Raw genomic sequence first — 26,102 nt, forward strand, 5'->3', positions numbered from 1 at the left:
TGTATTTTGTAAATAAAGATTCCAGAGAATTAACAAGTATTATTCTTGATTTTATTGCATTTTACAACATGTCCCAACATGTCTAGACATGGAAATAATTGCATTTAGTGTAATTACTCCAGAAACGCTAACGTATAATAGGGAATACAAGTAACGACGCTTTTCCACTAGGGGACGTTTTTTTTTTTTTTTTTTTACAGCCTTCAACTGTGCTACTAGCCAATCCGAGAGCAAGTATCGGCCGAGGGGGCGGGGCTTGTCTGAAAACGAGTGGAGAGAAAAAAGAAAACATAACACACAGCCTCTTGCTGTCTCCTCTGTGCTTCATCTGGGTTCTGCTTAGAGACGTTGCTGTGGCTCCATCACTCAGGTCAGATCTCTCTCTCTCTCATTCTCTCATATTCTCATGCTCTCTCTCTCTCTCTCTCTCTCTTTGCTGGGTTAGTCTACCACTCCATTAAATTACCTAGAGGCTCAAAACTGGATAATTTTGTTTGCAATGTTTTATGATATATCTGGTGTCAGAAAGACAGGTCAGTCATATTCAAAAGACCATATACAGATGACCTGCCAGAATGCATTGTGTTGTTATAGGTTTCTTGTTATCCTTTTTGTTTGCACTGAGGGAGTTTATTATCACGTTGGTTATGTGTTTGTGCTGTGGATAACCTTTCCTGGTTTTGGTGGGGGTGGAGGTATTGTTGGTGGTGTCAGAAGAACAAACAGAAAAATGTATGTCACAAGAAATTAAACGGAAGCCTCAACATCTGAATACAATTTAGTTAAAGAATAGATTATTATAAACCAGTTCCGATTGTAATGTTGGTTGCATTTACAGCTTTTCCCAACCCACAAAATCCCAGACATATTCATTGATGTTGAGGTCTGGGCACTGAAATGGTCTGTCGATTATTTTGTGAACATCAGCAGTTTTGATTAAACATTTTGATTTGTAAAGATGTATTTCTTTGGATTTGTTTTGAGTAAACGGGTAATACGGGTAAAATAACCATCATTTTGAAATTAAATGGAAATTAAATGAAATAATTTAATTATTAAATGAAATTAAATAAATTAAGGGTCTGATTTTGTTTTCATAAAGAATTGAAAATACAGCAGCATGTTGTGTCATATATTCTGAAATTGCAGAATCCGTGTCTAATATTGATAACATATCATCACAATCCCAAGAAAAACATATATCTCTATTTTTGTTTATTCTTAATTCATTTGAACACAACAGTTGTCCTTCATATTGTGTGAAAATTCCATGATGAATGGACCAAAACAAATTGATAAGAGAGTGAGACTATTTTTTGTGAAAAAATGTTTGCTGGTATGTTGTGAGCATTAAGGCAGTATTTATTTATGATTGGCGGACATGTATATGCACTATGCCTAAGCGAGAAGTTCTGAAAACACATATCTCTATTTTGGTTTATTCTTAGTTTACTGCATCATTTGAACACAGCAGTTGTCCTTCACATTGTGTGAAAATTCCATGATGAATGGACCAAAACAAATTCTCCAAAATTACTAACAAATCTTTTTACTTTGACATCCATTGAATGTTAAGAAGGTTCTCTGTGAAGTTACAATTTTGAAGATACATGTATTTCTTTGGAAAGTGACGATATATACATCAACCTGTTGTAATTTTAAAATCTTCTGTTTGCATCTACACTCACTGTCCTTTTTATCAGCTTCACTCACTCTACAAGTGTATTTTGTAGTTCTACATGTACTGACTGTAGTCTGCATACTTTGTCAATTCTCTTTCACCATGTTCTTCAATGGCCAGCACACTCATAAGGCAAACACTGAGCAGGCATTATTTGGGTGGTTGATCATTACCACTACCATACCACGACCTTAGCATGACACTGACATAATGGTGTTGATGTAGTCTGTGTTGCTCTGTAAGGGTGGGTCAGACACAGCAGTGCGACTCAAGTTTTTAAACACTGCCACTCACTACGCACTCAATTAGACACCTTCCTTGTAACTCATCTTTTGCTTCAAATTTGTATTAGTCATCCTCTAGTCCTTCATCAGTGGTCACAGGAGACTGTTGGCTAGATGTTTTCGGATGCTATTCTCTGTCCAGCAGTGACGCTCCATGGGCACTGGTGTGTCTGATCCTCTCACACCAGCGCAGCACACATTAACACACCACCACCGTGTCACTATCATTGCATCGCAGTGTAGGATCCACCATTCAGATAATAAAATGGACAGTGAGTGTTGAGACAAAGGGGTGGCTTTAATGCTATGGCTGATCAGTGATATCAGCATGGCTTTGAGCTGGTTCTGCCCTCTCTGGCCTCAGGTCAAAGCTGAGGAGCAATATGTGAGACCGGATGGATGCTCAGAGGACTGCAGCTATCACTGAGAGTCAGGAGAGACGAGGGGCTGTCGCTCGGCCGGTAACCCTCATAGTCATGGCTAAAGGGAAGACGGCTGTGGCCAGCACAGGAGACAAACTAATGATGAAGAAGCATACAGAGCCCGAGTTCACTAAGGTCCCAGTGCAGGTAAGAGCTTCTGAACACTTCACAGTGGTGCTTCCTTTTCTATTCTCTTTCATCTGTATAAATATGGGCTACATTGCATTATTAGACATAATCGTGGCAGGATGATAATGCATACTGTTATTATGTAGGCATAGAAGAACACCACAGGAGAACATGTGCTAGAGATTATGAAGTTCTTTCTTTGATACATTACTGTTATGGCACATGTCTGAGCGTTGGTGTGCAGGTGAATTTTTTAATGGTGTGTGGAATGGTATGTTTTAATGAGTAGAAGGAATGTTTGCAGAACTATCTGATGCTTTTCCAACCCAAATGCCCCCAGGTTGTTTAGATGATTGATAGAGAGTGAAACTCAACAGTATGTACAACTGTCTCGTTCCTAAGTAATGACTAATATCTCTGAGTTTATTCCAAGGCTTCACGGATGTCTTAATAATAATGCTGTTATTATAATAATTAGGCATGCTAGAACTACATACATTTTCATGTTAAATACTGGTGAATATTTGTAATGTGTGTGCTGTGGCAGTGAGATTCTCATGAAGAATACATTTAAATGGGAATTTTTTCTGAATACCTCAGTGGTGAAGATGTAAGCAATGTCATGCAGTGTCATTTGAGCTACAAGATTTGATAACAGAAAAATGACCAGATATGTTTGCAATGCTGGCAGTAAGAACCAGGTGCAACAGTGCAAATATGTCTACATTATTTACAAATAACTAGTGAACCTAGGCCAAAAACTGAAGAAAATAAATTTACTTGAATGGAAGTGTAGAATACATTAGAACTAGTATTAGAATACATGCTAACATGGCCTGTATTATGTATGTATCTACTTACATTTGGATATTTTTTTCTGCCCCATATAAATGCCATCTATTATGTTTAGTTGTATTTGCTTGGGAAATGAGGCTAATGCTCAGAAATGTGTGTACAATGTCACACTTCTGGAGCAAGTGTGATCAGAGGGAAAGGTGCTGTATTGAGAGAAAAGCTCTCTACCACGGAAATTGCTCAAGTGATAATTAAATGCAGTGTGTCTGTATCTTAATGTAGTAGTAGCTTAGTAGGGGTTTGTATCCAAAAGACACAGTTCATTCTTCACAAAAACAAGGACACTGTAGATGATCAATATCATGAACAATGTACAGGTACCCTCCTTCAGAGGTACTAATGAACTTAAGATCTTATGGCACGAATTGAAGGCAAATTGCCTTCATTATACCAGAAGCAAAAGGGCATATATTATGTTTCATAAAACTGTTTTAAATAGAAAAGCTAAATGAAAAACCTGATGTCAAAATGAGGTGGAGGAAATCAACGCCACTTTAAAAAAATCTACAATTACACATAGGGTACAATACTTTTGCTAACTAAAGGCATACAGGACCAAACCAGCAAAAATGTAGTACCCTCTTTCTGATGGTGTAGAGGTAGAAACAATGCATATGCACCAGAATGATCCAGAGCAATGTGACCTTCAGTTCTGAATCAAATGAAGAGAGCATGTGAGACTGCCAAGTGAAATATCTGTCAGCGTTTCTACCATGCAGTCTTCTGTGGGTCACACACTCTCAGGGCAACTATGGGGAAAATGGTAGCTGGTGCATGCGTCAATAATATATGGGAAAAAGCACTAATGCATCTCTTGTTCTCACAGATCTAGTCACAAGAGAGTATCGCGATAGTGAGTAGATTCTGAGAAACTGATCCCTGAAAGTGTAAACATAGCACCTGCATAACATTTAAGATTACGCTATAGAGCTAAATATCTGTGGACACAGTCTAATAATTCTGAAATGAAGGGTGGTAACTGGGAGTTTGTCCCTCTTTTGCTGCAGTAACAACCTCTCCTTTTCTAGGTTTGATTGCATCTAGCCAACATTAATAAATCAGGTACTGATGCTAGAGTGAACTGCAAATTTAAAAATGTTACAGAGTAGGCTAATGTAGTGCTGAGTCTTGTCAAAGGGCTCTTAATGTTAGAGCGACAGCTAGAGCTGAGAATCAAACTCTGTCTGCTATATGGAGGGAAGCGCTGTTATCCACTATGCTTACCAACATTTAATTACAGTGGCATGCCCAGCATTTGAACTGTCTGGTTGAAAGGCAGGCAGTTTTATTGCAAGCCACTGGTCACATTATTCAACACAGAATCTTTTCACGTAAAGCTGATATTTAACCCTATCAAGAGGAATGTGGAGGATGCTTTAACACATTAGTGTTGGGGACTAAGGATTACATACAATTAATCTGTGGTGGCAGCATTAGACTAAGGTCTTAACCCACGCAAAGACCATAAAAAACTTTGAATGTAAATAAATGGGTAAGCTATGGGTAAGCTAAGCCCCAGTAGTTCAGATCATCAGTTTATGAAATGTTTGTTGTTTTACACAGCAGACCACTGTCCAGTAAAACCTGTTTTCTATTCAGAGTATTTGAAAATGTGTGAATTTAAAAAAGGCAGTGCTATTTTGCCATAAAGAACAAAGGATATGCAAAATGTATATCCAATATGCCAATATATGTCATGTATTTTGTTATAGATGTATGTACTTATATTTTTTCATATATATGATACATTTGCCATCATTACATATTGACATATTGTTGCTTTCTAAACACAAACTACTATCTCCAAAATGGTAAATTTACATAAGTAATATTGAAAATTTCTATTGTACAATGCATACACAATTTAAAGAAAATCAACAAACACATGTAATTTACACTAGAGCTTGCAATATTTTACATGTGACTGTCAATAAGTGCACTGAAATTTCAGTTGGTTCAGTGTGCTACCAGAGGACAAGTGGTTTGAAAATTCAAGGTGAATTCGACTTTGCTGGGCCAGTGACGAAATGTACTGGATAAATCCCACCAATCATAAACCCTTAAAGCCCTTATTATGTCATCCCAAGCTTCGTTCCGCAAACATGCCGCATGCACAATCAGCTTAGTGCATCATCTGTGGGATATAGAGTGAAGAATAAAATGGATTCTGTGTAATTAAATTGCTTTCTTAGAGCTGCTGTTCTGGACATAGATTAAGCCTCCAGCTTGGGCTACGTGCTGTTGAGAGGGCTCTTCTGCTGAAATCCCAGTGACATGAGATGATCTGGTTACACTGGAATTCATAGCCTATTGGAACAGCAGAAAAACCATGTTCATCCCACCAACAATAGAGAATTTTTATTATTCTTTTATATATGTCCATGTATAATATAAAATGCACCCGTTTAAAATGTGGATAAACTTAAATTAGCTAAATATGCCAGCTAGAGTGGCATAAATCCCCCAATATTGGACTGTGTAGAAAAGGAACTGTTGTGGGTTGAAGGAGCCCTACCCAATAACTTTGGGGTGAGTTGGAACTAATAATCCATAATCAGTACCTGACCTCACTAATGTTTTTGTGGCTGAATGGAATCAAAAATTGCTATCTTTATTCCTCTCTTTCCAACGTTGTCATTCTCACCTTTTATAATAGTCGAGTTAATGTAACTGAATATAGTGTTCATAAAGGTTTTACTGTACTCCAGTGAGAGGTTGGGTAAGTTTGGTGTTTTGGCATAATATAAAAATAAATAAATAAATAATAACTATAATAATAATAATAATAATATTTCAACATCTAGTGTACAGACTTCTAAGGTAAGCAGAAACTGCTGCTAAAGAGGGCTAAACTGCTCATTAATATTAATTTTAGAAGAAATGTAGGATAAGCAGGTCTGGTGATAGTTTTAGTTTAACAGTTCTATTCACTCTGCCTTTAACTGTAGGGTTACTGAATGTCTTTGAGATCAGACCAGAGATGAGAATCTTTCAGTCTCACCCTTTATGTTTGTGCGTTAAGCTGTCTTGATAAATACGGAAAGAACCTAGTTAACTGTGTCCCTTGGTGGCTTTCCTTTTGGTGCCATATAGTCGTGACTGTAGTGTATACTATCTGTGAGGAAGTCAGATATTCTCTGCCCAGACACTGAATGACTTCCTGTTTATATCTGTCATGAAAAGACCTTGGCAAATGTCTGTGAGAACGAGTGATCATTTGTTGGAGCCATATTGCAGAAGAGGCAGCAATTAGGCCAAAGCTGAAAAATATACATTCAGCCCATAGGTGATTCATTAATGTTCTAAAGAATATTCTAAGGAATGGTTTACGACTTTATCTCTTTTACAGTTGCCACTGATTGTGATTACTTTAATTTCTGATAATAACAACTACACACACTGTTTTTTGTGCTAAGCACTATTCTTATGAAGCATTATTAACTCTTTATCTGCTTATGGTGCCCCTTTGGGGAGAATGTTCAGCCTGCTACACGTGAGTAAGTGCGTATATGACAAGTGAGTGAAAGCATAAATAAATCAGTGTGTCAGTGAATGAGTGAGCAACTGAATGAGTGAATATGCACTGGGAATACTTGTGGCCTGTTTCTCTAGGATGGCGGATTTAACATGAAACCACTCTGCATGGCCATTTACATTTTTCCATTTAATTATACAGATTTTTAAGAGTGGATTTTATGCAGCTTGACTAAAGGGTGTGATGGATTAGGCACCAGTGTGTCTTGGCTACATTTAGGATGCGGGGAAAAGTGCACAACAGATTTGCTGAACTACTGCTTTTAGATTATACTTAGTGAATGAGGATCTTAGTTTAGTAGCAATGCCACTAACCTCCAGTTGCAGAATAATTGTAGTGTAAGGAAGTGGGGAGATTACACTTAGAGAGATGGAGTTTGAAGTCATACTTTCTTTGATCCTCATGTCAGGATCTCTGTCCTTTTGAATAATTACATGGCAGCCTCCTGATAATTGTGCTTCTAGAAGTTATCTACTTTTTTCAAACTGGAGAAAGCAAGCGAGAGAAGGCAAATGAAAAATCAAGCACTTAATTATAGCGTCTTTTGAATGTCGATTGGCTTTGCCCTCTGTGGTGGTTTTGTTGAAGCCCCTCACAGGCTCAGCCTTAAGGGTAGAGCAAGGGCACGGGGGGATGTCCAGGGTGTACAGATGAAGGTGCTACAGAGGAAAGATGGAAATGCAGGTTTAAAGAAGCACTGTTGAGTGTTGTGAGTTGAGTGTAGTATTTTCAGCCGTGCCTGTCTGGCTGTCTCCAGGATCTTAAGAAGAAGACAGTCATAAATATAAGCTTTTCCAGGCTGTGGTTAGCTCCAGGCTCCACGGCACTTTAATGTGTAAAAAGGATCTCCCTTCCGTTGGCTACTGCTTCCACACCACACACGCCCTCACATGCTTTCCTTCTTTCTGCATGCGTTCAGAGGCAACAAGCCTCCTCTTTAATGTGTGAAAATCATTTACACCAACAGATGTCCACAGAAACACACTCAAGCGTAACCCAGTCTCTTTGTAGTGTTAGAAGTTGATTGCTTGATTGACAGACATGGTCCAAAAGTGTTTTCAAATCTTGCTAAAGCACTACAAGATGGCTGTCACTGATGACAGGGTCTGGGCCTACCTTATCCCACCCATATGCTGGTAAAATGAGAGTAGTATGTTTGCTTGCCACATCAGAAAACCATATGTTACACATATCACCCAAAACCCCAGTAATGAGCTTCAAAGATACAGGGCTTCTGACCTTTAAAGAGCTATTCCTTCACTTTAAACCCACTTGTTGTTAAAATTTAGTTTACGCTTTACTTTGATTTCACACAATACAATAGCAAACAGATATTAAAATCAGCTGCACCTGCTTTGTTGTTTTCACATCTGAATTACACAGAGGTGCTGAAAGACATTGTATTACTAATAAAGAGCCTAAATCATGCAAATATCCTTTTATGTGCTACATGTTTTTTGAGCCGCAGTTATAAGTATATAGGCTGGGTTTTATGACATCACTGAACACAATGATTTAAAACAAGCAGTTTTGCTTTATAAAAAAAGGCTACATACATACCAAGTTAATTTCTTTTCTATATACCTTATAAGTAATGCTGTCTTACAGGACAATGTAAACCATTCCATGTTACCATCCAAGAGACATTCTTTGATTCTGTGCTGATAAGTAGTTTTACAGTGCTGGCTTTATAAGTATACAAGTATCTACAAGTATCACGCCACTTTCTTTTAGGCATGTTCTGTTAACTGCTAAATATTCAATGGGTGATCTACAACAGCAGCTTGGATTTGGGCAAGTTTAAATCATTACACAGCAGCTGATACAACGCAGCTTGCATGTGGTAACATAGACCTTCACAAAGTAGCAAGCTAGTGTGCAAAAATGCTTATGTGTTGCTTGGCAACAGAACATACGTAGCACTCCACCTCCTGTGATAATAAAGCACACTGTGACACCACCATTCTGGAATCATCTGCATGATTGCTACTGATGTGATGTCATAAACGTTCCTTTGGTGTATGTCCATCAAACACAGCATCATAACTGGCCTTGCATTGTAACCGCATTATTCCCTTTCCTTGGTTATGCAAACCCTACAACTTAAGAGATATGCTCATTGCTATAAATCAACAAATGAATAAGCTGTTCAATGGTACACATAGGGCTCTACTAATTTATAAAATGCATCAAAGAAATGTATTATCAGTTAATGTTCTTACGGCCTATACTCTTTTATTGGTATTTTCAGGCTCACCCAGAGCGGACGCTCTCTGTGTGCAGTAAGCTGTGTTTCGCTATCGGAGGAGCTCCTAATCAAGTGGCTGGGAGTGCTACTGCTTTTTTCTTGCAGATATATCTGCTAGATGTTGCCCAGGTAAGATGTTAATTAATTTTAAGAGTACTTTAATGTGCTCAACATTGCCTTAGGAAATTACCATAATGAATGATGTCTTTCTAATTCAATGGATTTGATTAATTTTTCCATTATGCTAAAGCTAATAATAACTCTAGGATCTTTAGCTGCTGCTACTGCAGAGATTTTGGTCTTGTCCAACCAGACCTGTCACAATGTGTAATTGTAGCAATTTGAGCTGGCAGTCTTTATCTTTATCTTTAGCTGTAAACTTTCACAATCATATGTTTATAACATTTAGAAGTTGCATATTCCTCTGTTGAGCTAAATGAGGTACATGAGGTAAATGCATGTAAATAAAAGAAAGTGCAAAACACACTGAGAGATGCAAAGTTTGAACACAGCAAATCGAATGACATTTTATGGATTTCAGACTAATCTTCTACAGAGAACAAACGAATGTTTTGGTGATTTTTGAGCAAATTATAGATTATGGTTTCTTTCAATTTGTAAAGTAATTACTTTGAAAAATTAACCTAAAATTTTACAAAAACTATAATTTTACTAAATTTCATGGGTCTAGATCATCTCAACATCTCTTTATTTGTGACTTTATCAAGTCAGTAGTATAAATGTCTAATGTAAGTGTCTCTTTCCCTTGTTTAGATAAACCCATTCCAGGCCTCCATGGTGCTGTTCGTGGGTAAGGCCTGGGGAGCAGTCAGTGATCCAATTGTTGGATTCTTTGTCACTAAGAGCAGATGGACGAAGATTGGCCGGCTCATGCCATGGTGAGTGAATGGAAGAGTTGTGTTGTAGTCCAACATTGGGCCAGAGGGCAGGCCCTGACCTTTTTTCCAACTTGAAATATTCTGCTGTTTACACAGAAGGCATGCCATTTATCTGAAACACTCCCAAACATAACACACCCTTACCTCCAGGTTATGTTCGGTGATGAGATGGTGCAAGAATTCTATTGTGTTGTCACTTAAGTGCTACAGTCTTTGTGTGTGAAGTCAGTCCGTTCTAAGAGACAAGTGATGACATACTTATTGCAGCCAAGAAAATCAGCTATAGCTGCCAATAGAAACTCGAACTTCATAATGTGTGGGATCCTTCAAGGCTTTTAACCTTGCCCATGAAGCTCTCTGAGGACAATGGTCCCTCAGTCCTGAAGGGAAGTTCTCATATCTCTGAAGTGTGACATCACAGAACTAGGAGGACATGGTTTGATCTTATGTCCAGAGCATCATGGCCTTGCCCGACTGGGACCTCCGGGTTCCTCTGCTTGTTTGTTATTCTAGAGCCCCACCACATCATTAGAATTACATTTAGATAACACTCCTGATCCTGGACCATTCCCACTGCTAGGCCACAAGGTTATCAAGGGAGTACATAGCATTTAAAACATCAGAATTAGAATTTCACTTCACAAAATGATACATTCAGCCCTTTCATCAGAGCTCATGTTATCTCCACCATGAGCTCCCCAGTCAGCTCTACAGTATCTTTCAAATCTTGACATTTCTTCAAAGGAGGATAATGTAATCAAACACTTATGTCTCTAGATACTGTAAGAGTCTTATGTTACTACAGATGTTTTTCCTTATATTTCATGTCTTAATATATATTCAAACATTCAACCCTTTCTAACACCCATGGTGCCTTATTTTATGTACTCTTTAATTAAAGTTGTAAAAGATCAGCAGTAACTATCAAAAGATACCTGCCCAGAAATACACACACAGACTCCACACACACCATAAAAAAAATTCAATTGCGAACAGTTGGCCATCACACAATCACAGCAGGGGAACAGTCAAACTCATTTCCAGAAACACTTTCTAGCTTTGTTTGTGGACGCACTTGTGTGTGTGTATGTGTGTATGAGTGTGTGTGTGGGGGTGGGGTGGATGAGGAGAGTAAGCTTGTGCTTCTGGTTCTGTGAGTATGTGTGCCTCACCTTTCCCTCGTGAACCCAGTGCAGAGGGTTCTAGGCTGGCTCATCATTAGAGTCATCTTACCGAACATTCGGAGCCCTCCATTCACATTAACCCCTCTGCCCCCTCTCTCTCCCCTATGCTGCTGGCTCTTTGTGTGGGCAAACAATCACTGGGGGAAGCAAGGGGGCTGGCTCACTCTGCAATAGGGGCATCTAGACTGTGCCAGAATTGGCTACTCTCTTTTTTTTCTGTTACCCTTTCTGGGTGTTGTTGGGTTTTTGCCCCCACAGTTGTTTATCGTCTATGGAAAGGAATTACATGAGGTCAGTGAACTCAGGGTAAAGTTCTGCACAAGTTATTTGTGTGGATTTCATTACTAGGTAGGGTCACTACTCAACTCCATGATCCCAGGCTTCTGGACACTATCCTTGCCTCAGGTCACTCTTTGTTTGATGTGTTATCCATGTATCTGTGTGGCTTTCCTCTGAGTGCTCCTGTTTCCTCCCACAATCTAAAAACACATTTTTCCATTGGCTAAGCAAATTGTCCAACTATCACCTACAAACTCCTCACAGACAGTCACCCGGAGCGGGACTTGAACCCACAGCCTCCAGGTCCCTGGAGTGGTGTGACTGCGACACTACCTGCTGTGCCACCATGCAGTCCTACATGAATATTAATGAAAAAAATTAAGAATGCATGAATGAATGAAGCTAGGTAATATTTGGGTTTTTGCTCCTGGGGCTCCATCTAGTGTAATTCATTTTTAAAGGAATGTACTAAAATCAGTGGAGGGGGAAGAAATGGAGTGGCTTTCTACCCTCCTCCAAAAATTGCATAGTGCAGTTTCTGCAGCACTGAGCCCAATGACAGGACTGTATTCTCCCTATTACAGCTCACTGAAGCATCACATTTATTTTGAAGCTGTAATTTTAAGGTAAACATATTACACAGTGTTCCTTTAAGCAATGCTTTTGTTACTATAATGAAATACATACAATAGAATCACTTTTCTGCATTTGTAACTTTAAACAACAATTATCTAATTGAATTTAGGGCCATTTTCTACATATTTAGATACTAGCAATATCAGTGCATCCGTACATTTAAGTGTGTATTAAATGCAGTATCTATTATTTTACTTAAGTACAGATAAATGTGTTTAAATTACTGAGCATGATAAATGACCTTGTGCTACAAATGCATCAGTTTAGACGTTAGGTTGAAAATCACTGAAGTTGTTGTTTTAATTGTTTCTTAATATAGGGCATCCATTAGTTTAAATCACGTAGAAATTACAGTATCTGTCACTGCTGGTATTGGACAGCAGTAAATCTGTCGTTGAAGACTGTGAAATAACACGCTGGGCTTCAGCAGCTTTCCACTTTTCTCTTCCTAGCTTGGGCCTGCATCTGGCTCTCTCAGCCATAATGATATGGAGAAGTTGTATCTCTATGAATTATACATGGCTCACACATCTTCCCACATCCTGAAAGGACCCGAATGCAGCAGAATTTTCTCCCCATCCATATCCATGCTGTCGTTGCAACTATGCTGTTTTAAGCCGACGCTTATTTAGCTTTTCTGATCCTGTGGCTGACAGGATTAGAGGTGTACAACAGCATCCCAACAAACACCACACAAACAGATGTCTCACAGTAAACATCCTCACACATCTACATACATCACCATTTCCGTCATTCCCTCATTTGTGGTAAAGAGGCACTTGTATAAAATGTTTGCTGTAACCAAAAGTGTCAGAGCCTTAGTCTCGGGACCTGGCATCAGGCCTTTTTTCTCATTGCTTTGTGTTTAGTGTTTTAGTTTCAGAGTGTTTACTGAATGAATCATAGTAGATACTGGATAGTAATATATTTGGATTCAGTTAAAAACGTGAAATGGATTTTAACTTCCATGGGACATGGTAATAACTATAAATGAGAATGCTTTATCATTGCTTCTGTCCTCAATGCATAATGATATTCCTTTTCTTAGGATGGTGGGCTGCACCCCATTTGTGGTAGTGTCCTACTTCTACTTGTGGTTCGTCCCCCCTTTCACCAATGGAAGGTTCATCTGGCATCTGGGCTTCTACTGCCTCTACCAAACCCTCATCACAGTAAGTGTTTATTAAATATTGTGGCTCAGGACTGTGATATAATTATTACCTAACTGCAGAAAATATTATATAATATCATTATAATGCAGTTTACTGTCCCAGTTTCTTGTCTTCAGCATGCCTAGCCTTTTGTATGGTAATTAAGCAAGCAGAGATGCTACTGTATATTTGATCTGCATCTTGCGTCCTGAACAGAATGTACTACAAAGCCACTAAGAACACTGCAATATGACAGGGTGTTTATTCTCTGCAATATTTAACATGAGCCTATGTTAAATGGGCCTTGCGTATTTTCCTGTAATGATCTTTTCAACAAGTGCCTGCTCGATCCACAGAGCGGGCTGGTCATGACTGAAATGCCTTTGAGCAAGGCACCTAACCCTCAACTGCTCCCTGGGCACCGTGGCTATGTGCTCACTGCCCCCTAGTGTTCACTAGTGTGCATTTAAATGTGTGTTTCACTGCACGGATTGGGTTAAAACGTGGTGAACATATTCCTCTGTGTGCGAGCAAAGTGGCTAATAAAGTGATTCTAATTCTAGATTCTATTTTTTGATGGACTTTCATCGCAACATTTACACCATGCGCTGTGTATTAAATTGATTTTACTGACAATATTCCTCCAAGGTTTGTCCAATATATCACATCTAAAACTTTGTACAAAACTTTCTTTTGTACACTGAGAACCCTTTGCTTCATTATATTTCATGTTCACTAATGGACCCCCAGGCGGCACGGTGGTGCAGCAGGTAGTGTCGCAGTCACACAGCTCCAGGGACCTGGAGGTTGTGGGTTTGATTCCCGCTCCGGGTGACTGTCTGTGAGGAGTTGACGTGTTCTCCCCATGTGGGTTTCCTCCGGGTGCTCCGGTTTCCTCCCACAGTCCAAAAACACATGTTGGTAGGTGGATTGGTGACTCCAAAGTGTGAGTGTGTGTGTTGCCCTGTGAAGGACTGGCGCCCCCTCCAGGGTGTATTCCCACCTTGCGCCCAATGAGGCTCTGGCTCTGACCAACCGTGACCCTGAATTGGATAAGCGGTTACAGATAATGAATGAATGAATGAATAATGGACCCCCTATTCACTGGTAGTGCTTTTCTAACTTTTTAGACACTTTTTAAACTCTTTTTAGACTTTTTAGTTAACTAGATATTTTACTAAAGTTTAGACTTTTAGTTAAATAAATAAAAGCTTTCACCACAATGCCAAGCTGGGTTTGAGATTATTGTAACAAGCTTAATTCATATGAAAATCTGTTGCAATTATAAGTGGGATAGAAATATGAAATAGAAATGAAATGAAATAGAAACTAGGAAAGTATACCATTATACTAGTTTACTTTTAGTATAGTTTCAGTACAAAATAAGACTTAGATGTTAACTTAGTTAACATCTTTATTAAGTTACTTAATAAAATTAATTTTAAGTATATATATATTTTTATAAGGTGTTGTCAAAACTGGCCTCATAACACCAACTTGAGAAATGTATAGATAAGTAAAAGCTAATATGACATTTCTAATTGCTACTATCATCGTCTTCTTTGCTCCATTTTCTTTTTTATTTCTGCTCAGTTTTTTTTCTGCTCAGTATTTACTCGGACCCCCTGAAATTTAAAGATGTCACCAAGCAAAGAAGGCAATGGCTAGTACAAGCTCTAGTGCATGCTGATTAGTACAATCCCACTGAACTGCTAAGCAAGCTTAGAGGAGAACCCTAACTGCCCAGTTCTATTAAGTCAGCTAAAAGACTCCTTCACTCTTGGCCTTGGATGATTAGGCATCATTTGGGATCAGGTTGTGATCTCTTGATAATACAGCCAGCTCTTACATTGTTGCACCACATGGGATCCCTATGCCAAGAATAAGTTTGCAATAAATGATAAATGAATGATCATAAATCCATCCCTTAAAGACATGTGACAGCACTTTGAGATGTCTCCACAATGTTTTTTTTTTCTGCATGTATCTTTTATTTCCATGATTTATTTGTGTTTGCGTGCTTTGTCACTAAGGCCTGGAGCCGCTGGCCCCAGTCAAAGCCGTCAGCCTGTGCTGGAATGGGGAAGCCACTCTAACCACACAAACCCACACTGTAATGACAAGTCGTTTTAACTCCTCGATAAGTACACAGTAGAGTCAGCCAGAAACCACCAGAGAGGTTAAATGCTGCTTTCCCCTTTTAGCATTCCCCATTGTCTTTAAGTGCAGTGCTGAGAACCAGCAGCTGCTTCTGCTATCTAGAGCCCAGCATCAGGAGTCCCCCCTTTTTTAATCAGCCCATTATTCTTAATTAGACTGGTGTTCATTCACAGAAATAAGAGAGAAGCATCAAAAGCAGTGCTACAAATGGGAATTGAGTAGATGTTCTCCAGCCTAAATTACTTGGGTTGCTATAATGGAACAAAGGCAGGGCTGGGCAGGCTCTCTGGAGAGATTTATTTTGGTCGTCCATTGGACCACTGGCCTGCCACAGTGCTGACTTGACTTTTCACGTAAATTACAAAGTAAAGAAAAGCAAACACTATTAAACTATACAATAAACAGTCTCTTATAGAGCAGTGCACCACTCTCTCATTGACCTTTCACACTTGACTTGATCCCTGAAGAGTTCTGTAATTAATGCATTTCTTATAAAGTGACTATCCAGGACTCTTTTGTGCACACACGGGCAAAAAGATTCTGGAGGCAGCGCTGCCTTTGAGGCAGAAGAAACATAATTGAATACGTTCAATACTTTGGAATCTCTTGCATAGGCAACCAAATTTCAAAATTCAATAACATTCTGCAGCTTCCTCTGAGGCATCAGTAATCACTCAAATATGCAGGAAAGTACTTCGTGAGTATCTGTCTTAGAGGCAGCAGAGCATTATAATATTCAACAGCTTCCTCAGTGGCACAGAGTTTAATTTTCCTCCATTCAAGTAAAACAAAATAGAGATTTTTGCAACACTTCCAACAAGTTATGAAACAGAACCAAGTGAAGAATATATTGCACATTTATTTCTTCCGGACTTCTTTCTAGCAGACAGAGCAGGCAAATCCATGAGGATCTAGGTGGAGATTTACTGGTTTGCACTGTATTTGAAACAGGCTTAGACTGTAGTTCAGTATCAGTTTTTGCGTGATTGTATCTAGTAAAATGCAACTTTATGATAAAAACATTCTTTAGACACTAAACGTAAGGTTACAGTGATGATTGAATGCTTTGATTTTTGTTTCGCTGCACTGCCTTTCATTCAGAATCCATTTGAATGCCTGAAGTTCACTGTTCAGAAGAAATTGTATACTCTTTCATTTGGCCCTCCTGTAATATGGAATCTTTGACATTTACATCTTTACTCTTTAATTTTCTTTTTATAGTTTCACAGAGAAATGCTGCAAGCACATTAATCCCTATATCTCCTTTTTCGGCCTGGATGCTTTACATTAAGCCTGGTATAAAGCAATAATCTCTCTCTCTCTCTCTCTCTCTCTCTCTCTATTTCTCCTCTTTAGTGTTTTCATGTGCCTTACTCAGCTCTAACCATGTTCCTGAGTACAGATCAGCGAGAGAGAGACTCAGCTACAGCCTACCGTAAGGTTACTACTTGTATGCACTCACATGACACAACACAGACTTGAAGCACATAACATGTACATGAACTGGGGAATTGTTGAGAATTTAAGGCTAAAATATCTCATTGCCAAGCCAATTTGATTATTATTATAAATTAATTTATTTTTTTGTTTGTATTGTTTAACCAAGAAGACATGAATAACTACCGAACAACAGCTTTTTCTGGTCTCCGGTTTGAACCCTGACTGTTGGTTATTCCTCTGTTTATCCTCACTGCAGGTATGACCATGGAGGTTCTGGGAACATTGGTAGGAGCAGCTATTCAGGGCCAGATTGTTGCGAGTGCTCACACTCTGAAGCACTGCTCTCATCACAACATGTCAGCTGGTCACCTGGGAAACAGCAGTGGAGCAGAGGTCATCAGGAGCCTGGCACTGTCCCAGGACTTCCTGTCACATGCAGTACGTGTCAAAGACACTATGAAAATAACCTGTATGTCCCCTGCACAAGGAGACCACCTGCACTGACAGAGTGCCACACTTAAAGAGATATTGCAGCCAAAACATGCATCACATCAGAATATTTTTCTTAACCTTACTGTAGTGATCAGCCGTATATACATTAGTGTGGTCAGATACTGTTATTGGACTTTTAATCCTGGATCATAAAGACCATTTCTGTGGTACTGGATGATGATATATCACTCCAGAGAATGATGTTCCATTACCCTACAGCCCAATGCTAGAGGCCTTATATATGTTTGTAGATGATGCTTGTCTATAAAAATGGCGAGTTTAGTTTTCCAGAAGGTCCCTGAGATATAAAAAGTGTTTCTTATATAGCATTTAGAATAGCAAATAAATAAAGACATTGTCAGGGACCAAAAATGGAAACATATGGGAATGGGATTAAATATGCATACATTATTTGGTAGCAATATTAGCCTGGAAAATCTACTGCAAAAAAATAGGAAGCAAACTTTGGTCACCTATTGTTATCTACTGAGGACACCCAGGACACACTGAGGACACCCAGTGCATGTGGTTTCACCATTCTCTCATTTTATTTTGGTTAACTGTCTCATAGCCCGCAGTCTGTGCAAATAATTGTTGACGTGTTACTGTGGAGGCGATGAGCATATTTGCAGAAAACAAACCAAATGTATTTGCTCACTGTCTGCTCTCAGGCGTATAGACAGGACCCAGTCTGTGAAGACATTAAAAACTGACCTGAGATTGTAAACAGCAGTCTAAGAAAAGATCCTAGAACAAACAAGTGTGCTGTACTCAGAGACTGGGAGTGTATCATTCACACGAATGTGGCACGTGTAATCAAATCTACCCATTATATTTAATATATAATATTGCTCTTTATGAGATTTTTGCAAGAATATTATAGGATTATTAATCCATTGGTAGATTATTTGGCTTTAAAAAAACATATAAGCAAAATGATTTTTTTTTAGAAATTATCAAATTACCTGTAACTTGATAAAATCAATAAAGACATAAGTAAAAACCTTTAGAAAATTTTGAATAATATAATTGTCTTATATTGTTTTTTTTTTTTCTTTTGGCACAATTATGAAGGCAGCTATACTGAGATATACTAAGTCCTGCAGAGTTGTACTGACCTGTACTGAGCCATACTGAGTTGTGCACTGAGTTGTATCAATGGTACTGAATGGTACAGAGTTGTACTGAATCATACTGAGCTGTACTGAGTTGTACTTAGCCATGCTGGAAATAAGAGTGGGCAGATAAACCTAGTCTGAGGCTTTTTCTGTGACTGAGACTGATGGTTTTGGGGTAAAAAAATAAACTGTTTGTGTACCAGAACATGGAGCCACAGCTATTCAGAGCAGGCCCCTGTGTTTGACCAATGCTCGGTTTAGACTCCATCGCGATACTGCCCTCTTTGCGGCACATTCCTCTGTGGCCCGGTCCTGGGCGGCGCTGTGTTTGGGTGTGCCAAACCAAGCCAAGCTAAGTCACCGAAACAGGCCTCTGTTTGATCTGGATGAGTAATGAAGCGCTCCACTGCCGCACATGGAAAAATAGCAAACAAGTTGGAGATTGTTTAGGGCAGAGCAGTTCCTGTTTGAGGCAAAGAAATTGAAAAGTTCCTTTTTGGGAGGTGGGGGGTTCCAGCTCATTTGTTCACATGGCCAAAGAGCAAAGTGTCTTGCCTAGTAATTGATTTGAACATTGACTGGACAAGTGTTTCTCAGTGGCTGCAACCCAGAGTAAGGAAACCAAAGAGGAGCTCTACTTAATATCTCTGTAGTTTCTCTTGCTGCTAAGATATTTCTGCTGAAAAAAAATCAACCCATAATCTCATGAGGTTTTATCCTGATATGCTATTTTGTCATTTCATATCTTATATCATCACAAGTAGACATAGTTTACTTTCAAATTACAATTGTAATCTGCATTCAGCCCCCAGTCCCTGCCTTTGTCATTTAAAACTGTACCATTTAGGTGCTTTTTTATTCAGTGTTGTCCTAAAGGATGCATTTGGTTCAGAGGATGATTATTTATGTGAACGTGTGTTCATAGCAGAACACTGCACATGAAGGTCTGCAAACAGTTCCCTTGACAAATGGACTTTCTGTGTAATAAGAATTAGCATAGTGATTTGCTTCACTGTTAGAGGGCTTACCTAAGTCTTTCAAAAAAGGCACAAAAACCATAAAGTATTTTAACCAGCTCATAAAATAAGAACCCGAGGAAATGAGGAAAACTACCAGGTGTTAGGTGTCTTGGGGCATTTTGTTGTAAGCTCTTCCAAATCACACTGAATACCTCTGAATACCACTGAATCTTTCCCTTCCAATACCTGCTGATATTGTGTTTATATTGTTTAAAGGAGTGGATTGGCTACTCAAAAGTGTCCATAGCTGTGAGTATGTGAGTGAATGTATGAGCGTGTGTTGCCCTGCAAAGGACTGGTGCCCCCTTCAGGGTGGGTGTCCGCCTTGCGCCCAGTGATTCCGGGTGGGCACTGTACACACCATGACCCTAAACTGTATAAGCAGTTACAGACAATGAATGAATTAATGCATTGTTTATATAGTACAGTAAGATTTTTCATTTATTTATTTATTTATTTATTTTTTCTCATGACAGAAAGAGGTGTATATGATCGCTGCAGGAGTGATTGGAGCACTGTTTCTCATCTGTACAGTGGTGATGTTCCTTGGAGTCAAAGAGAGAGATGGTAGGTCTTGAATTTAAAGACATGCAATTAGATAAAATCAGGTCATTTAAAGTATAGTAATATATTAAGCCAATATTTCATTACAAAAAAAACCAACAAAATACATCACATTTAGTAATATAATCCTCACAAGGTTTCTTTGAATCAGTGCCAGAGAAGCATCATTTTAGTTCCCGATAGAAACTTTTAGTGAGTCATTCTTTATCTGAAATGAGCTTGCAGAGGGTGAGTTTGCAGAATTTTCACAAAGGGTAACAGCCTTACAGCTGTAGTTCAAGTTAATAACTGAACAACAACCTTCATTGTTATTATTATTATGAGTATAAGTCATTGTTATTTACTGATGATGGAAATCCACACTAATATTTTTAGATCCTTACGTTCCGAGGACTGAGAAGCCCATTCCTTTCCATAAAGGCTTTATTCTGGTGATGAAGCATGGGCCGTATCTCACACTCACTGCAGCGTTCCTCTTCATTTCTGTGGCCATCCAGGTACTGAGCCTTCAATATCTTTTTGATCAGAAGAGAGAGTGCATACAGAAATTGCTTTTTTTAAGACTTGAATGGAATAAGCAGCAATAGCCACAAGCCTTCATTCTTCCAGCATTCTCTTCATGCCTGAAGTATTGCTTTAAACAAAGTCTTAGGATTGATCTCGACAGGTTTGATTAATCTTAAACACAAACAGCATGGAGAGGAGCTGCTTCCTTCCTCAACAATGTCTTCTTATAATGCAAACCGTTACTTTTACAGCTGGTGCAGAGCAACTTTGTACTGTTTTGCACGTATGCAGTGGACCTTCGAGATCACTTCCAGAATATAGTGCTGACCATCCTGGTGAGTGTTCACAACATTCACAGTACATTAACTTTAAAAAACGTGGTAAATAAACACTGTGTATAACACTTAGTGGACACTCCTAATGATGAGTGAATTTAGCTACTTTAACAAGCACCCATTACTGATAAAGCTGTGCAGCAGCTGTGAAATGCCTAAGGTCATCCTGCCAAGTGTCGAATGTGGGCTAGAGGAGTATAAAGCATTGTGGTTGTGGGACAGTGGAATTGTGTTCTCTTGAGTGATGGTGCTCCTTTCAGTACTTTACAGGATGAGTAGGAGAGCCATTTTGATTTAGAACTATTACGCAACATCAAAATTTGACCTCTCTAGTTTTAATGTGGCCATCATTTCCAAAATCACACTCTCACACACACATGGTCCAACTGCTCCTGCAGCAAAAGAGGGCAAACTGCCTAATAATTCTCATCGTTTAAGAAGAAAGGTTAGATTTACTGGTGTCATAACTGAAGATGAAGGCTCGTGATTTATTGGACTTAATTATTTTGCTTTTACACTTGAGTTCTGAAGGCTGTTATATATTGTTTTAAGCTCTGTCTGTCGCCCATTCTCCAGATGTCTGCAGCTGTGAGCATCCCCTTTTGGCAGTGGTTCTTGCAGAGGTTTGGCAAGAAGACAGCAGCGTTCTGTGGCATTACGGTAACTGTCTGTCAGTCACTTTGTCTGTCTGCCTGATTATGTGCATGCATTTACATTCTGCCTGCCGCACATCCATCAATAGTCTGATCATCAACACATAGCGCCACACTGTGGCTAACACTAGTACTGAAACCACAGAGAGCTCGTATTATGGGAAAGCTGATTATTTTATAAAAACCTACAGTTCAGCTACAAGCCAGTATGGAATTCCAAGGCATAAAAACAAACTGGAAAACAGTAATGTAGATATTTTGATCCAGAAAGTGGCTCTCAGGGGGATAACAGAAATAATCAAGAAAAATGTATGAAATGGGATGTTTATATTTACATTATTGAACAAAACATCAGTGCTCTGCTAGGCACTGTACATATGTAAACTTAAAGTGCCAGTTGTTTAATGATAATCTTTTGACATGTGTGTGTTTCTGTGCCTAGTGGATCATGCCCTTCACAGTGATGCTGGTGTTTATTCCAAACCTGGTAGTGGCGTATGTGGTGGCTGTGTCCTCTGGACTTAGTGTAGCTGCATCTCTACTATTACCCTGGTGAGTTCTGTAAACAACAGCATTGCTACTGAGTGCATTCATATTCTGCATTTTCATTACAAAGTGCTTTAAAATTTTATTGAGAGTTCAATAGCAATTGAAATTAACTCAAATCTGTGACCTTCGACTGGACATTTCATGTTCAATAAAATCTCAGTTCTAAAGCAGTTTACTCTTTTTTTTTTTTTTGTTTTACATGTGTAGGGTTATAAAGCAAATGAAATATTTCATACTGATTTATATCACATAAACTTAATTTAATACATGTGAATTGATCAATATACAATTAATCTATATCTCCACTTGCCTCTCCTCCACCTACAGGTTAATATGATTGATTTCTTAGGTTTATGGTGTAAAAAAAAAACCTGGCTTTCTGAATTTGCCAATTTGTGATTGTCATTGGAACGCCACAGTTTTAAATCGAAAATCCTCAGCTATGGCTTTGACAACTTACTTCTCCCATAATGTGTCTTCAAGCATATAAAAATATATGCATTTTTAATGATAAGATTCCAGGTTGTTTATGTGTTACATATTTATATTTTACGTTTTTGAAACAGCCTTGACCTAGTGATGTCTATTAAATTAATGATAATTCTCCCAGTGGTAAAGCGAGAAGCCAAAATAAATCCATCTTTATACTGAAAGCTATTATTTACATGGCTGTAAATATAAGCATTAAATAAATGATGGAGTAGAGAAGCAGTGATGGGTTAGATCCTGGTTAGATCAGCACTAATCTCTATGGTGCCCCTCAGTGGTTGCTGTCTTTATGGCAGACTTTTTAGTGCAGTGTTTGTCCAGTCCCGATCCACATCCTAATCATTCTGTTATAGCTTCAAAGACACATCAACCACACGATCACAGGCTTTACTACAGTCTCATTTAGGAAGGGGACACAGGAGAAGTGTGGTTTGGGACTGAACCAAGCACAGAATACACAGAGAAGTAAAGTCCAATAGGGTTGGGGTGTCATCAAAGCAATGTGTGTCCATACAGAAATGATCTTTACAGGGTCACAAATGTAGAAAGGTGTTTTAGCAGTGAGTTATAAAATGTGAATTTGGTTTGATGTAAAAAAATTCAGGAGAGATCTAAACATATTTCCAAACAGACATAGGAACAAAAGCCTCAGTGTGCTATAGACACAGCGTAGTTCATCAGTACTGATTTTATAAACCATTAGTATGTTTACTTATTCCCCTTCTCAAACACAAACCTGTTTGCTTCCATACCGTCATGATTCCTTGAGCTATATGGTAAAAGGAAGCTTGGTAGCACCCTGCTAGGACACGGTTTAAAAAATCAGAACCGGTTGAATTATTAAATACAACTTTCGCATGTTATTGGATCACAGTCATGTTTACCAAATGTTGCATTCAGAAGGTCATCTGATAAATTCCATCACACTCTATATAAGGATCAGCTTGGCAGCTTGGTCTGCTGTGTTTGTACTGTTTCAGAGAAGGTACTGGGAGGTGAAAACACAATCTCAGGTACTCTACACAATGTGGAAGCCTCAAACGAATGCTTCTTTGAGAAACGACAGAATGGATTTCCTCCTACTTCTCCTCCTCCTCATGTTAGTTGTCTTCTCTTTCTGCTCAGGTCAATGTTACCAGACGTAGTGGATGATTTCAGACTGGCCAACCGCAACTCGAAGGGCCACGAGGCAATCTTCTACTCCTTCTATGTTTTCTTCACCAAGTTCGCAGCAGGGATCTCTCTGGGAGTGTCCACGCTCTGTTTAGAGTATGCTCCATCACAGCGCATATAATTTACCTTTATATTCCCTGTAATTAAGCAATAGGTTTATTTTAAGGGGCCTTGTACATTAGCCTCAGCCTCTGATCCAGTGTTTTTCTGCCCTTAGTAATGACTGTGTTTTGTATGTGCTGTAGGTTTGCTGGCTATGACACAGGAGCGTGCAGACAGCCTCACGCAGTCGCGTACACTCTAAAGCTCCTGATCGGAGCTGCGCCAGTAGCCTTCATCATCACAGGCCTCGTGATCCTCCTGCTGTACCCCATCAGTGAAGATGTGAGACTGCAGAACAAACTTGCCCTGGAGGACCTCAGGTGATCTATACAGCTACAGTAACTGAATGTATCATGATGACTCAATGTCTGTGTCAACGACAGTGCCTAAATTAGCTGAATTAACTAATAATAAGGGGTGTCTACAAATTTCTGGATAGTTCTGTTCACCGGGGTTATGTATCCATGGCAAATTTGTAAGCTATTCACCATTTGTAGAAAGAGTGAGCATCGAAAACACATTTTTGTTATTTAAATATTTAGTTTAGCTTTATATTATCACAGAAATTTGCATGTATTAATATCTGAAATTATACAGTCAGGGTTCTGCACACCCTTGGTTAATCTGGGCCATGCTCCATAATTCCAAGCCAATGCAATCAAATGTTTTCTCCAAAGGCTTTCTGATAATCTGCTGTTTTCAGCTTGCCGTCAAATTCAATCCCAGTTCCAGCCAGAAAATAAAAACAACAACTGTATCTTATGTGCCCTTTGTCAGGGAAGAATCTCCATGTTCAACTTCCTGCAACAGCAATATCTTTTTGTTTCAGGGGACCATATATATCTGAGTAGATGTGGGGTTTACTTTGTATCTGACCCACTTTTCCTGCCAGTTGTCTCAGAAATCTTTCTTAATCTCCCCTTCTTGTCTTGGTAACCAGAGACTTGCTTTCTTTCCATTTCTTTATTCTTTTTCAGACTTGGCATAATTAATTTTAAATTATTTTAGGACATAATTCAGTGTTACTTTTTCAAGACAGACCCCCTGTACGGTTATTTGCTTTCCCCATTTTGTTTTCTCCAACAAATTCATAACAGGCGTACACCTAAAGCACCAGTTAGTCATTAGAAGTAAGAAATGCACTGAATATGTATACACTTACAGTGATTGCAGTTAAACAAGGAACAACAGTGTCTTAACCTTCAGACTGGTCTCCATGTACCTGAGTATGTATTGACAGGGAAAACCCAGGATTTTTCAGATTTTCGGCACAATTTACTTGTTATGGGTTTAATGATGATTCAGGCTGTTCTGGTGTGAAATGAATCCTACAAATAAATTCACAAATGAACTGCAAAATCTAAATACTGAAAATAGTTTTAAAAATGTTAAAACTTACAGTGACCTGGATGTATTTTTAAAAATATGCTTCAGACATCAAGCATTGCATTGATAAACATTTCATGTAGTAACTTTAATTCTACCATTATGAACATTTCTGATTTAGTAGATTTCTCTAAAACGGCATGTGTGCCATACACACTAATTTGTGCTGATAAATAACTTAAAAATAAACTCTGTATAATCTCTTTCTAAAATGTTGACATTTCTTACAAATTCAATTAGGAGCAATATGTATATGATTTAATTTTTATTTTTCCTCACAGAACCCAGACTATAAATTGTGGACCCTTCGGAGAAGACCTGAACAGTGCATAGGCTCTTTAGGCTCTTCCAGCAGCACAGATTCAGATTCCAGCTTGGCTCTGGGATGAGACATTAGTGTATATTACACTGTGATGGAAGTAACCCATTTTGTTTGAAAGTAAACATTTCATTTTGTTTCTGTATTTTCACATGAAATTGTAATGTATCAGCATTAAATATATTCCATATGCTGTACCTAAATTATATAAATGAATGTACTGATGTACTGTATATTTTTTATTCCTGAAGTATACTATAAGTAAGATGATGAATTGCATATTAGTCATTAAATTAACCGAATGGTTTGAATTAAAGCTGTCATGTATATATATATATATATATATATATATATATATATATATATATATACACACACACTCACACAAATATATGACATTAACATACATACTGGTGCTGTTAAGATGTAGCTTGAGAATCTCAGTCAATGCCAAGGTCAATGCACAACACAATACTTGAGAAGTGGATCAGAG

General features: G+C 38.6%; 1 protein-coding gene across 1 annotated transcript; it reads left to right on the forward strand.

The window, feature by feature from the left end:
• The first annotated feature begins 297 nt into the window (after window positions 1–297).
• mfsd2b (MFSD2 lysolipid transporter B, sphingolipid) lies at window positions 298–26,092 on the forward strand. The gene is made up of 15 exons (XM_066677162.1): window positions 298–370; window positions 2,330–2,534; window positions 9,158–9,283; window positions 9,929–10,053; window positions 13,201–13,324; window positions 16,820–16,898; window positions 17,160–17,341; window positions 20,009–20,099; window positions 20,472–20,593; window positions 20,855–20,938; window positions 21,515–21,598; window positions 22,034–22,143; window positions 23,755–23,898; window positions 24,048–24,224; window positions 25,572–26,092. Exons 2-15 carry the CDS (start codon window positions 2,361–2,363, stop codon window positions 25,621–25,623), a joined length of 1,674 nt encoding a protein of 557 aa, XP_066533259.1. The 5' UTR covers window positions 298–370; window positions 2,330–2,360; the 3' UTR covers window positions 25,624–26,092.
• Window positions 26,093–26,102: the final 10 nt, after the last annotated feature.

The sequence above is a fragment of the Hoplias malabaricus genome, chromosome 7 (assembly GCF_029633855.1).
Source record: "Hoplias malabaricus isolate fHopMal1 chromosome 7, fHopMal1.hap1, whole genome shotgun sequence".
Taxonomy (NCBI): domain Eukaryota; kingdom Metazoa; phylum Chordata; class Actinopteri; order Characiformes; family Erythrinidae; genus Hoplias; species Hoplias malabaricus.

Coding starts and splice junctions, on each gene's coding strand:
- mfsd2b (XM_066677162.1), top strand. CDS start 2,361: ATGGATGCTCAGAGGACTGCAGCTATCACTGAGAGTCAGGAGAGACGA. Junction 20,100..20,471: donor TGGAGTCAAAGAGAGAGATG/GTAGGTCTTGAA, acceptor TAATATTTTTAG/ATCCTTACGTTCCGAGGACT. Junction 23,899..24,047: donor GTGTCCACGCTCTGTTTAGA/GTATGCTCCATC, acceptor TATGTGCTGTAG/GTTTGCTGGCTATGACACAG.